Here is a 14,944-nt window from a genome sequence, read left to right as displayed (position 1 = left end):
TTGTGCATACGGACACGCCTGGTGACAGGGCTGGGATAATAAGAGAAGTGCGAATTATAATATTCTGATTTTTATTCTAATCCTCTGTCGCAAATGTGCAATTAAGACATGAGGGTTTTCTGACGCAATATGTTTTACTTGTTGGGTTCTTTTACCATTAAGTTGAAACTCTGTTTCAGCAGTGTTTTTTTTTTTCTTCCTATTTTTAAATGTCTTTCTTTGTGAAATTTCATTTATTCCCCCCACTAAAGTCCACTTTATGTCCTTTTGTCCATGCAGGTCCGCTCGTCTTCACGCCTTGTTTCCCATGATACCCTCTGCAGGCTAATCCAGCATTGTGAGTCTCCACTGGTTTGACAGAGGTGCTCCCGTTGACCGTGGAGTTGGTCAGTGTTCCTGCATGGCCCCTGTGTGGTCCGCCTGGCCCCTCTGTCGTCGCCATCGCTGTCGGCCCACATTTCTGTCACCTGTGGATAAATCAACAGATGCGGTCCTTGAATCAGGTTCAAATTTACTGTTTTATTCCTGCTCGTTCATTTTTACGTAATTAAGCGCAAGCTCTAATTGTTTCATGTTTCAGTCAGATGGTTTTATAATCCCCCCGCAACTCCAGCCTGCTATTATTGTAGCAACATGATAACCAAGAGCCAAGACCATGTACCATTCAAGTTCAAACACACTTTTTTGTCTCATAAATGTATAAATATACAAGGTACAAATTAAGTAAACAAGTGAATTAATATATTGTAATGGATGTTTTATCTGAAAGTTACACATTTATTAATAATTAGTTCAACCAATCGTCGTTTTGTCTCGGTTGTGCGACTGCTGGCCCGTGTACAGATTACAAACCTCCATGTTTTCTAAATGTGTCTTTTCTCATCTTTTAATGCATATGCACAGACATAATTGGCACTCGTCTCCTTTTTTTGTAAAGTCAGACTACCTGTGTATCTTCTACGGCCTCGTGCTCAGTAAACTACTAAACACAATGTTTTCTTTTTGAGGCGCAGGTGTGGTGGTTCCTTTTTTTTCTACCATAAAATGAAAACAAAAAACAGCCTGTACTAAAGCTCTGGGCTCTTTATTACACTTGAAGACTTAAACTACAGGAGGCTTCTTTGCAAGACCCTGAATGCGCCTATTTATCCTCCTTTACAGCCTATAGGCCTACCTGCCGTGGCGTTAAAACTGTACTTTCGGATCCTCACACTGAATTGTTTACTTGTTGTCTAACAAGGTTTTATGGCACACGGATTGGACCATCTCTATGTCGTATTCTTTGCCTGACAAAAACAAAACAAAACAAAAAAAACTGCACTTACATTACTCCAGATCAAGAGTTACTCTTCAATTAAATTAAAACATGTGCTGATATCAGTGAATTGTTTGAATTGTTTGAGTAAGTGTTTAATTTAACCCCCCAAAACGTAAATCTAGTGTGTGTACGTGTGTGTCTATGTATGTATGTGTGCGTGTGTGTGTGCGCGTTAAGGTACTAAAACATAGCGAGAGACTTAAGTAAAGACATGAAGGCCAACAAAATAGTGTCCCTGAGTAAATACACTGGTTGTGTCTGTTCTTCGTGCCTCATAGTCACTCATGGCTCTTTACTACCAGAGGTTAGTGTGACAGTTTTAATCTTTTAGACTAGGTATACTTTTTCTTCCAAAATCTGATAATGTGAAGTAAATATTGTGTTTGCGTAAAGATGTAGTTATTCAATTTGAGAGCTTTTCATGACAAGAATTCTCCAAAAATAACATCAAGAGTATGTTGTTGAACAATGATTCACTCTTCAGAGGTTAAATGCTAACCTACACCAGAGAATATATCAAATGCCTTCATCTCTTATACAGTTAGTGCGAGGGTGAAGTTCATTTGACTTGGCCTTAGCTTGAAGTTACAGGCTCACATTATCGACCAATCTTGTAACCTAAAGCCAGCGTAAATGCAAAAGCAATTAAAGGAACTCCATCCGGGGCACAGTAGGCCCTTTGCTCTCTGTGAAGGACTCTCTCCCTCCCCCGAACTTGAAGTCGACCGTACAGACAAAGCTTTGGCTTTGAAAGCCTTTTACGCAGCGCCAGACTGCAGTTTTGATAGCCAAAACCGCACAAGAAGGATGGTCACAGGATCAACACAACAACTTCCTTTAGTACAAAACACATTTCACACAAAAGTGTTTCTTTTTTTAATTGTAATGCTTGTCTCTATTTTTAAGACAATCACTGGCAAAAATTAACCATTTTTGCCAGTGATTTTTGGTCAAATGGTCAGAGAGAGGCCTTTTTTTATTGTAAGCATATCTTACCTTAGTTGTGTACAGACATGATATGTTTCTAGGTAGTTGAAAATCCTCAGCAGCTGACTTTGAGTCCGTGAAGGTGGCGACTTCCTATCACGCTTGGCCAGTTTTGTGGTGTCTGTCTGGCCGGGGGAGAAAAAAGGCACAGCAGAATACTATAGCAGCTATAAAAACGCAGGTCTGTGCAGCCCTGGCTTTGGTTTTCCTGGGCATCCTGTGCTCAATCACAGCTTAAAAGCTTCAGCACAACTCGTAGAATTTGTCTGGATTGACTGAGAGGCGGAGCGTGTGGTCGCAAAGATACTCAAGTTGTTTGTGCCCCTGCAATTTATCCAAATAAAACGGCCTGTAAGCGGGAAGATGGATAGCACGAGACCAATGTTTTTTTCCCTGTTTTGATACACTCATATGGCTTTAGTTGGTACTTGAAGAGTCTTAGTATATGTGATATTTTAAGGTTGTGTTTCACATGTGCCATCAGGAGCCCCTTGTATCCCCATGTGCACGTCGGGCTGTGGGGCCCCGGCCAGCCGCGGCGGTCTTAATCCGAGCTCAGGTCTCTCATTCACAGCACATTAGAGTCAGGTTGCAGCCTCTCCAAAACAAGCTCCACGGTGGCCTCAGAGCAGAAGGGAATGTGCACAATGGCATGTTTACCAAATGAAACGAAGAAATTGAATTAAAAAAAGAAGAAGCTATATTTGTTGTCTTAATTTACTTTAAAATGAAGCAACTGATCCACAATAATCTGAATTTTCCTTTTAGGGCAATTTAGTGTATTCATAATCAGGATTTAAAAACACATTCCTGAAGGAAATTCTGCTTGTTTATTTTGAATCAGAGCTGTAAAATACAGCAGCAGGTATTTTAAAAATCCTGTGTCACATAATCCTTCTCCTTTTAATTTTGTCAGTATGTTGGTAAGATTAACGCAAATGTATGTATATAGTATGTGTCATTGGAATGGATTGGGGGGACAAACTGATGGAAATAATTATTCATCAAAGCACAAGTGTTCAGTGAATTTCTGTGAACTGACTTTTTTTCTGAACGGCACACATTTGAGTAAACATTTTGCTCCAAAACGTAAAGAAATAGCGGCGCGTAAAAGCGGAGCGGGCTTCAATGTTGCGACTTTTGGAGGTGTTAGTGGATGCACTAAATGTTAATATAAAGCATACCAGAGCAGTAATAGAAGTATGCTTTAAAATAGAATAAGTTCACTATTTTAAAGAGCGAGGCACATCTGACAAGTAAATCAGTCTGTTTTAATGGTAAATGAGACTTTCACTATCAATTCATGCACATTTCTCTAAATGAGCCTCTGCTTCTTTCTGACAAATCTCTCTCGGATTGTTCTGTTGCTTTGACTGACAGCAAACTATCACACAACTAATTCATCTTAACATTAAAATTTAAAATACTTATTTATTGTTGTAAGATTGTATAAAAAGCCAAAATTGGTTGATTTATTAATTGAATACCTGGGTTTAACTTCTACTAACCGTTAATTTTGAAACCGTCTCCCGTATTTATTTTCTGAAAATGTGAGTTTGGTCTTTGTTATACTCGCACATAGCTGCAGCCAGTTGAAACATTAGCCACTTTGAACATGACCCTGATAACCAAATGCCCACTGAGCCAAATGCTATGTTGTAAAACCACCAAATGATGATGACTAAGGTATTTCTAAAAGCAGACTTTAGAGATAAGCAGGCGGTCTCCTTCCTCCAATTCAGGTTATCTGTGCACAGTAATTGTGGGTTAGTTAATGTTATTGTCGGGTAGTGTCAGACAAGTTAGTTTGCAGAATCCCTTTATTTATTTATTTTTGTATACATAATTTAAAAACAAGGAAAAACGGAAAAAGCTTAAAACCCGCACAACCATTTTCCATGACAGATTGACTGTGGAAGCTCACAAAGCCTCTGGGAAATTGATATGGATATTTTGGCAAAAAGCTTCGAATCTGTCTCCTCTGTTTTAACACGCAGCATCCAATTATACTTTTTTCATCATCTGACTTCGTTGCATGTTAAGGAATTCATTTTAGTCCGACATGACGATAAACCACCAATGTCAAGCTTATAGGACACAGAGCATTCATGTCTCTCACACTCCCACTCACACACACGCACACATACACACACATACACACACTCTTCCTCTTTCCTTTATGTACACACATGCGGGCAGCACACACATAAATACATACACACACACTCTTCCTCTTTCCTTTACATACACACATGTGGACACACACATACACACACTCTCTCTCTCACACACACACAGCCTGAAAATCTGTCAATTTTGCCGCGTGGTCACGTGACCTCCCCCTCTGTGGAGTGGATGGAGATGGCTCTCCACGTCAGCTTACGTCTCCAAATTTCTGCTTAGCGAACCTGCTTCAAAGAGGCAAGAGGCACGGCGCTTCAGAGCCATGTTCAGGGCGGTTATAGAGGAATCAAACCCCAACATAGAGTTATAGTAGAGGGTGAACGACGATGATGGATTTTGACGAAAGGGTCCCCGTCGGATCGAACATGTATTTGCCCAGTTGCACTTATTACGTCTCGGCGGGGGCTGATTTCTCCGGTCTTCCCTCTTTTCTATCCCAGACCCCGTCCACCCGCCCCATGACATATTCCTACTCCTCTAACCTGCCGCAGGTCCAACCCGTCAGAGAGGTGACGTTCAGGGACTATGCAGCCATTGACGCGTCCGGTAAATGGCCGCACCGGGGGAACTTGCCCCAGTGCTACCCCACCAGCGCGGAGGACATGGTGCACCGGGACTGTCTGTCGGCGCAAACTGCCGTCGTAGGGGACATGTTCGGTAAAAACAGCCCCGCAGCAGCCGCCGCCGCGTACCACCACCACCACCACCACCACCACCATACCAGCGCCGGCTCCGCTGCCTCCAATTTCTACGGGAACGTGGGCAGAAATGGCGTGTTGCCACAAGCCTTCGACCAGTTTTACGAGACGGCGTATGGGAACGCGTCGGAGAGCTCCTCCATGAATGGCTACTCAGGGGACAAAACGGCGACCAAGCAGCCCAGCTCTGCGCCGGAGGACGCACCGTCGTGCCGGGACACTGAAGCAAAGGAGCCGCGGGATGAGACGAGCAGCCCGGAGTTATCTTCCGGCAACAATGAGGAGAAATCCAGCAGCAGCAGTACGTATTAAAGTCAGCGCCTTGGTTATGAGAGAAAGTTTGCAATCTTGCGCGCTGCTGTTAAAAATTTTATATGCTGTTTTATAAGCATATAAGGTTTATAGAGGGCCTGTAGACCCCCCCACCCCCAACAAAACTTTGTTATAAACTGCAGGATCACGTGTTTGGAATTGAAATTGGCCGTGAAAGACATCAGGCCAGTAATTTTTCTATAACACTCCCTGACGTTTCCAAAAAGCACCCAGTTTTGAATGTGAATTCCTATACAGACCTGCGTTAATTCCATGTTTCACAAACGTGCTTGTTTCACGGCTTCTTAGCGTTAAAAGAGCACTTGCATGTAATGAGGCTGGTTTAGGTTTTAGCACACATGAGCTCTTGTGTTAAAGCTATCATGGAGGCTGTGTTCCCACTTGTAGGCTATATTTCCCCCCTTTATGTGTTCTATAAAACTAATATTTTCATACAAATTGTCTAATGTAACCTACCCTCCTCCTCCTGTAGCCATTATTTGATTATATTTGACTGTGAGCTTGTTGTTTTTCCTTGCTTGAAGAGGTCAAAGCCCAAGTGTATTGTCTAGAGAACCAGCAGCGAGTGGTTTGGTAATCTTTCAGTGTAATATAATATCACTATATATGACACTTGAAATGTTGAAATGGGAAATATGTTATTAATGCTTTATGTGGAGGAAATTCGCTCATGCGTAATCTGGGTAACATCCAGGGCGTATAAATCTTTGTATAACATAGTCATGGGTAATTGAAATGTTTATATTTTCTGTGACCGGTATATTTTCCTTTTTGTTTTGCCTTCCAGATGGGCAGAGAACCCGCAAGAAAAGGTGCCCTTATTCCAAATATCAGATCAGAGAACTTGAAAGAGAATTCTTTTTCAGTGTGTACATTAACAAGGAGAAACGCCTGCAACTGTCTCGGATGCTGAACCTCACCGACCGACAAGTGAAGATTTGGTTTCAGAACCGTCGCATGAAGGAGAAGAAACTGAACAGAGATAGATTACAGTATTACACGTCTAATCCTCTGCTTTAGGGGTCAGAACAGCACCGTCACAGCTCCCAACTAGTCGTCTGCTGCTGGACTCACTGCGTTTACATACTGACTCTCCGGCTGTGGCTCTGCCAGTGTACATTGTGTAGGCTACCACAATGGCCGCGTCAGCAGCAACAACACTGCTCAATGGTTAATTTCAAGTTCGAGGACACCAGTTTCCTGTGATCTGAATAACCTAAAGACTGAGCATGAATTCAAACAGTTTGCGGACTTTAATTTCGCTCTTCAGACTCCGTTTTTGGAAAACACAGACTCTGATATTTTTTGTCCTCGCCAAGAGTGTATGCTCGAGAAGGCCCATGTTAATATTATTGTGATTCACAGACGCCTTGATTATTTTCTCTTCACGCGGGCAAAATTAGCAGTCACTAATTGACTGACCCAGTGTATTTTGTAATCAAAAGATTTATTTGACTTTTTTTCTGTTTTTAAAATCAGAAAAAATGTGGATTTCGGCGAATATGTGATTTTAATAACTGAATCTATACGAACATTGGTGTGACCAAACAATGAGTCCGAAGGGATGAGAATGTAATGTGTTTCTGTTTTTGTGTGCTTATTTATTTTGTAGCCACTCGTTTACTATCTCCTTTTAATGTCACGGCTAACCAAGTCAAAGCCCATTATTAAAGGCAGGCTTCTGGGATTCCGTGTTCAGTCTGGGCTGACCTCAAAACGAGATTTTGTCGTCTTTCCTGTAACCTAACAGAATGAGGGCTGACTATTTATATTTTGCGTATCTTTCAATACCCAAATCCACGTTGTCATTTTGATTTTTGGAGACTATCAGTCGAGTATTGATAATGCAGGCCAAACCAGAGAGATAAGCTTGTCCACTGGATCCGTGTGGAAGTTGCACTGAGGTACACGCCCAACATATTCACACAGGTATATATATGCAGCGGGCCTCTTCGGGTCTGATTATTGATATGCATAACAGAATATTTTTTTCATGACTCGTGATCCTTTGGTACTTGCAGTCTAAAGAAGATAGCTACATTTTCAAGTGTGCTGTCAGTGGGAAGGCTGGTCAGGGTCATCGCATTGAATCAACTGCTTGATATGCCCAAACTATTGTGTATTATACTATATTTCCAAATAAAAAACAAATGAAAAAGATTATTGGAAAAAAAAAATTCTATTTGTGCGTGGTTGTTTTTTTCCCCTCCCCACACGGTTTTTTTAAAAAAAAATTGTAGGTCTGTAAGATATTTGGTGAATAAAATTGCGCACATGTGAAACATTTTTGCGCACGTGAGATCAACACATTTAACTCCCGCTTACAACAGAATTGTCACAATTAGGTGCCTTTGTGTATATAGCAGGCAATTCAAAAACACTGAATGCAGCAGATCTGAAGGGCTCACATGCAAATTATGAACCGTCAAAACTGACAGAGGTATGCACTCACTGCCTTAGCAAATTAAACATTTTGTTATGTTGATTTTGTTAAATAAAGTAATAATTTAAATACAGCTGTCAACTCAGCTCAAATAATGTCAAATAATCTTAAAAGTTTAATTATGGGCTTAGATACATACAATATACTGTAGATGGATATAAAAAAAATGTTTTCATTCTCATGTTCTTAACTTGTGCTGTGTTGTGTTGTATCTTGTACAGTATTCTGAGTCATATAAACAATTTTACAACTCTTGCGTGCCATGTACAGGAACTCTTTATGTGGAAAGCTCATGGGTTTCCCTTTATCTTCATAACATTTATTGTTGCCAAACTTTCAGCATTTCACCATGTATACTTTTTTTTTCCTGTTCATTTTCTGTTTGTTTTTTTCCTCCCACTGTTCGTTTCTCTTTCTCTCTCTATTTCTCTCTCTGTGTGCAGCCTGTGTGTCTGTGTTTGTGTGTGTGCAAGCTGTAATTTCACTGGTTGGGTTTGGAAACAATGTTCCAACAGAATTCTCCTTTGGCTAGGGTCGCCATATTTGCTGTTGTTATCACTGTGTTTATGGGAGCTAGCCGCAGCGCATTGGCGTTCATATATGACAGTCAAAAGGGCCATAAACGCGGGGAGAGAGGCTGAAGTTTATGGTTGTCTCTCTCTGCCATAGTCCGGCCTTGCCTTGCGCATCCTTTACTGCGCGCTGGAATTCCGTCCCTAATTACTGGACATCCTCCCCGTTGCCGCAGCAACGCCGCCATAAAAGCTGTCTGAGAGTCTGGAGCATTTGTACAATTGGAGTGCAGTGCAATAAACCGTCTGAGACCCAAGGTTATTAACTGTGTTACCAAGGAGGCGAGAGCAACGACAGGGAGAGGACGGGTAGGAAAAGCCTCTGCTTGTTGGCTGCATCGACTTCATTTGAGAGGCTTTCCCCTTTGGTTTATCCACCTCGAATCAGTTTGGTGGCAACGGCTGCACTCAGGATTTAGACCTTCCTCTACCACCGGGCGGCGCTATTGGGACCAATGTCATGGCCGTGGATCTTTTCGTCTCCCAAGCTCACCTCGAATGCACGCAGGTAAAAGTAGTTGTCAACACAGCCTGGAGCTTGACTAGTTTGATCTGGTGAGAGGAAAAAAACATTTACGATGTTATATTCAGCTCTCAGTCATCACTTGCATGCGAGGCCTGCTAGTTTGAGATAGGAGCAGTTTTGTGTTTAGTTTCCACATTTCTTTCTGGGGCTCACTGGGCCGTGCGGTAGAGAAAGTCTTCCTGGGGGCCCTAATAAGGCAACACATCTGTGCCAAGCCTCCATGCTGCATGTGCTATTCATTTTGCTGAGCTTGAGCTTTTTAATGGTTGAAGTAAAGCACGGCCGGCTTGTACCTGGAGAGATCTGCAACCCCGTCCAGTCTAACCACAAATGTTTTGGATTTGGAAAACCGCCTTAATTATGTATAAAAAATGGATACATTTAGTTTCTTAACGATACAACAGTAAGCAGTGGGCGTTGGATACAAAACAAGTGATTTCATTTTTCAGATGGTTCTCATGCTACAACCCAATAGCCAGATATGCACTCATCTTAAATCACAGCAGCTGGCTTGTACGCTCATTCATCTTCGTCTTCTTCCTTTTTCTTCCTCTTCAAAGAATCCGCTAACAACATTTGACATCCTTCCAAAACACATTACTCCCTGAACGTGCCAAGTGTATGAAATTTGTTATTAGGAAAAGTCGATTTGATTGTGATAGGGGCAGCAATCGCGTCTCCTTTTCCTTCCTGTCATAGACGGTGAGCTGCACTGAGGCTATTCGGTGTCAGTTCAAGTGGCGAGTGGCTATCCTGGACCTTAATGCGTGTGGACCCGAGTCTCTTTCTCCTTTGTCTCTCGTGAAAAATAAATGCTTCCGCTGGATGTAATAAAACGCCGCATTATTGTTCATAACTGCACTCGGGACGAACATGATACGACTCAAACGGCCTCTTCGGCCACGATTATATGGGCCTGATCAAAGCCAGTGGTCAGAGTAAACTGTTTTGAGGATGTATTAGCTGGGCAGCTGTGAAAATGAAGATTTAATAGCTACAATTAATAACTGTAACAGAAAGATATCGATAGCCCCCCCACGCCAGTACGACACCGTGAAGTGTGCAGGCCAAAACAATTTAATACGGGGCGCACATAATTAATTGGTGTATTTAATTTCCTTATTGGCTCATATGTCCTATAAGGAACAGGACACTGTGGAGAAGTGTAGACATGCTGTGGATCTATTGTTAGTTTGTGTGTATTTAGTAATCAAGCCCTGTAGTGGAGTTATTTTACTGTTTTGAGGGGGATTTTCTGTACATGCGTATGTAAATGCTCGACGCACGCGGCCTTTGCCTTTTTTAAAACTCCCGCACTGCAGAAAAAAACTCCTTATTTCAGAAATATTCGCCATATATCGTTTTACTTTTAAAATAGGCTATTGTTTTATATTCATGTACACATTAATAACCTACAACTAACTTCTGGTCATTTAAGTAATTTGAGATATGTGCGTTTTGAGCAGGAACGATTGACAAATGTCCACCGTCGACGAGTTAAAATCTAAGCCAGTGTACATAAATGAGCTGTCATTGAAAGAGCGTTTGAAAAACCTAAATTGGCTCAATTGATGAATTTCTCCCAAATTTCCCCCATTTCACTTCAACAGGCTGCAAACAAACCCGGGGGGCTAGCGGCCACCTGGGTTTGGTAATGGCAAAGCTGGGCGAGATTAACTTCAACCTGGAGAAAGCAATAGAGTGCACATGGCCAAGGACACTACGAGATGGAAGGAGAGTTTTATTGTGGCCCTTATTGCCCCAAATTGGACGGACAGGATGACTGTATGTGCGAGCTTTATGTCTGCTTTGCTGTGGCACGCTGAGTCTGTTCCCTTACAACGCCGTAATCAATAATTTGGCCGTCAAACTAATTTCAATCTTTTTATACTTGATGCACTTTGTTTTAGTTTGTTTATAAGAAAGAAAGGTGCATACTGCGTTAAAATAAAACTCTATTTTTGTGCCAGTAGCCTTTTAACAATAGTAAGTGTTGGTTTGACCTTTTGATGTTTGTGCGTAATGACTCCTCGGTGCAGAAAATGTCCTTATATTAAATTAGTGAAGACACACATAAATAGAACTAATACCAATACAAATCCTCACTTAAAATATATGTGTGAAAATAATGATGATGATTTCGTGAGAAAAGTAAATGTGCATGCACAAAGCTTTTATATATCATGAGGCCTAAACCTGCGCACGATAAAGCTTTTTAATTCACTAATCACATCTGGAAGTTACTACATGTCCTAATATATATTGTAGTTCAGGAATTTAACGTTTAAAAGGTGCAATAATTCGTCAAATATCAAATGGATATTTTTTGTATAAAGGTTTTTTTCGTTACTGTTTTGTTTTTAGTGATGACAGTGGGGAAAAAATGTTTTGCCGTTGTTTACGCACGGCCATAGCTTTGTCAATATAAATGCATTTTACATAATTCAATATAAGTCCAAACTATGCGGTTAAAAAAAACCCTGCGTTTGATGTAATACAGTCATTCTGGGAGGCACAAATAGACAAGTCAAAGCTGTAAACTGGATATTAACTGTTTCAGAGTCTGTCCCTGAAGAAAAATAAATAAATAAACGAAATATTTTAAGAAATGACTGAAAAAGGAAGGAAAGTATTATGTTTGATATTGCTTTGTTATCTCCAGGCGACATTAGTCCAAAGACCTTTGCTTTTAGTGCGGAAGAGCTCAGGCTGTCTTGAGGCAGGAGGATGCACCATATAAAACGGCTTTTTGCCAAGTCATTTGCCAAAGGCGAATTCTCCCTACAGTTAAAAACACTTTATTACCACTAAGTCCCATGGCTTTGTTATTTTATGTCTTTGTTGGTGGGTTTCAGCAGCCCTATACTTTTATACTTGATTTGTCACCTTGAGGACATATTTTCTTAATGTAAAACAGTATTTTTAGTCTGTTTATAACGAAAAGTTTTTTATTTTTTTCTAGTTTCATATTTGCACCCTCAATACCGTCACTCATACATCAACTCAAAGGTTTGAAGTTTTATTAATCTGATGCTCTTAACTGTGTTGCACCTATTGCAGAGCTTTGTGGTAACATTTGATTTGCATGCATAAGGACAATCAGTATGTCAGACATGTGGTGGTTTGCAGAAGTGTTTCGGGAGCTTGTTGCGAGATTGCATGAATGAGTTCCTGCTTTTACTGTATTTTTAAACTTTGTATGGTGTTGGACCTCGCCCCTTCTATGGGATAATGGTGGTGCATTAAGGCGAGGTGAAGGAACACACTGATTGCTGTGCTGTCTCCTTTCTCTGCCTCAGCTCCATGATGGATATCGCTGTGGCTGCTACGTAGCCTCGGAGTGGGAGGGACTGCTCAGCATTCCAGCATTTCCATTGGTTTTACAGTCCGCACGGCGGAGAGGGGGGGTGCCTCTAATCATATCCAGCATGTTTTGCACAAGAAATGTCAGCCAGAAAGGGCTATCTTCTCCCTTCGCCAAAATACACCACAATAATGTCATGTTCGGACAGCCCGTCAGGAAATGCGTTTTTAGTGGACTCTCTGATCAGTGGCCGCACCGAGAGCGGCGGAGGTCACTACACGGGGAGCGCGGTGTGTGTGCCTCATAGCACCGCTACTGAAGTGCCTTACGGACTACACAACTATGGATACTTCCCAAGTATGGGTAAACGGAGCGAGGTGGGTCCCCAAAACATGGTTACAGCTTCAGGCGCGTACATGTCCAGTATGGAGATGTGGATGGACGCGCAGAGGTCATGTCGAATGGACCAAGAGCACCCGGTAGGTCCCCAGGTCGCGCCCTGCTCGTTCCCGCAGAACATTAAAGAAGAGAGCACTTACTGCCTGTATGAGCAGCCGAAGTGCCCTAAAGCCTCAACCGCCGAAGATCTCACTTATTCGAGGTTAACTACAGCCGGCCTCGGGTCGAGTTCTTGTACAGTTACCGATGGCGGCGGCGGCGGCGGGGGCTCAGTGCCTGTGCCGGGCTACTTCCGCTTGTCTCAGACGCACGCACATTCTCATAAACTTTACAACACCAACGGCCCCCAGCCGAACCCTTCCCATTCTCATTTTGGCCTACACCCCACTGCTCCTGCCCGCTTCCACACGCCACCAACCTCGACTTCTGCTCCAGCCACGGCGCAGGAAAGGAGGAACACCGAGGAGCCCGTGTCCTCGGGAAACGCAGACCTGCAACCTCACGCTGCACCGGGGAACGAGGAAGCACGCGAGTCCTCGGATGCAGAAGCCTCCTCAGCTGACGAGACAGAAGAGCATGACAAAGAAAGACCAGCAAAGACCACTAAAGGTAATCACAGTTCATCATAGGTGTGGTCCTGCACTGTTGTTTTGTTTGCATGCAGCTCAGGTAGAGTGAGGCTTTTTTAATGGCACCTGTCAAGTTTTATTTTACTGGTTAGGCTGCAGTGAGAAGTAAAGACATGGTTTTGGAAACTTTGGATTTACATAAAATTGTCCCTGAGTGAAATAATACAAGTTTATATAGACATAAATGCATTAGTGTGCAGTGTATAAATATATGAATACGTGCGGACAGATTATGCGTAAAACTGAAAAATGTGTCAGGAGTAACGGGCCAAAGCTAGATTTGGTTTGTCAAATTCTACAGTGTTGTTGAAAATTATGAAATCATTTTACATACTTATATACATACATACATATATACATAATGCATTTTAAATATATATCGCCTTAGCCAGTTTTTCTGTTGACCGCTGCGTAAAATATAGTACCATATAGGCCAACATGTATTAATGTACGTCTATATTCTTCTATTCAATAATGTCTCATCTCTATTGTTTCACTCTTTTTTTATATTGAAAAACTATTTGCTATTGGTTGAAATTATGTTAAATGTAACATAATATTTTCTAATATTATTGGGTTATACTCCAAGTCTGGTGAGTCATAACACACACACACACACACACACCAATACAAATACACTCCTTGATGCTCTCACTTACTCTCAAATTCACAAACACACACAGGCAAACACACAAGCAAACAAACAACCAAGCAAACAAACACATACACATCATGGTCCCTCATGTTGCAGCGCCTCTGGTCTTAAAAAACATTCATTTGCCATTTTCTTTAGGTGACACAAAAAGTGAAAACACGGCCAACTGGCTGACAGCAAAGAGCGGCCGGAAGAAACGGTGTCCATACACCAAGCACCAGACACTGGAGCTGGAGAAGGAGTTCCTCTTCAACATGTACCTGACCCGAGAGCGCCGCCTAGAGATCAGTAAAAGCGTCCACCTGACGGACAGACAGGTTAAGATCTGGTTCCAGAACCGCAGGATGAAACTGAAGAAAATGACGCGGGAAAACAGGATCCGGGAGCTCACCTCAAACTACGGATTTTCGTGATGAACGAGGTGATCACATTGAAACAGAAGAAAATTAGTGAAATCAATGACATACCCCCCCCCCAACCCACCCCCACCCACCTCCCCCCCAGCACCCCCCACCTCCCCCAGCCTCCCTCACCACTTTGTCCACATAATGACTCATTTCACTGTGGGATACAACCAAGACACGCATAAAGCCGTCCTCTGTGAGCTACTGAGAAAATAAAAGGAAAAATTTAGATTGTTATGAGTTCTCTCTGTTTGTTTTCTGATGTTGTGTTTTTGTATTGTCGACCCGTTTCTGTCACCTCTGTCGTATGGTTTGATAGATGTCGTCAGTGGAGTTAAATTAACGCATTTTTTAAAAAAACAAAAAAAAGTCGAGCCCTTGAAGGTGGTTTAAATTGTCCACATATTCCCACTGCTGGAAAACAATCCTTTTTCTAAATTTAATCAAACAAATATGAATTTATTCTATTTTAATTGGAGTTGCATGGTATAA

General features: G+C 41.9%; 2 protein-coding genes across 3 annotated transcripts; both read left to right on the top strand.

The window, feature by feature from the left end:
* The first annotated feature begins 414 nt into the window (after positions 1–414).
* Positions 415–14,681, top strand: LOC137197837 (homeobox protein Hox-A10). Of its 2 annotated transcripts, none has more exons than XM_067611299.1 (3): positions 415–503; positions 12,361–13,373; positions 14,187–14,681. In XM_067611299.1, the coding sequence occupies exons 2-3, from the start codon at positions 12,506–12,508 to the stop codon at positions 14,459–14,461; spliced, it is 1,143 nt and encodes a 380-aa protein (XP_067467400.1). In that variant the 5' UTR covers positions 415–503; positions 12,361–12,505; the 3' UTR covers positions 14,462–14,681. The 2 variants fall into 2 exon arrangements, with proteins under 2 accessions (XP_067467400.1, XP_067467401.1); XM_067611300.1 differs by lacking the exon at positions 415–503 and adding an exon at positions 8,803–9,043.
* Positions 3,762–8,219, top strand: hoxa11a (homeobox A11a). Its single transcript, XM_067611304.1, has 2 exons — positions 3,762–5,488; positions 6,308–8,219. Exons 1-2 carry the CDS (start codon positions 4,816–4,818, stop codon positions 6,538–6,540), a joined length of 906 nt encoding a protein of 301 aa, XP_067467405.1. The 5' UTR covers positions 3,762–4,815; the 3' UTR covers positions 6,541–8,219.
* Positions 14,682–14,944: the final 263 nt, after the last annotated feature.

This window comes from Thunnus thynnus, chromosome 15, assembly GCF_963924715.1.
Source record: "Thunnus thynnus chromosome 15, fThuThy2.1, whole genome shotgun sequence".
In the NCBI taxonomy this organism is placed as follows: Eukaryota; Metazoa; Chordata; class Actinopteri; order Scombriformes; family Scombridae; genus Thunnus; species Thunnus thynnus.
The sequence above is the reverse complement of the archived record's forward strand: the minus strand, read 5'-3'. Positions and strand labels throughout refer to the sequence as shown.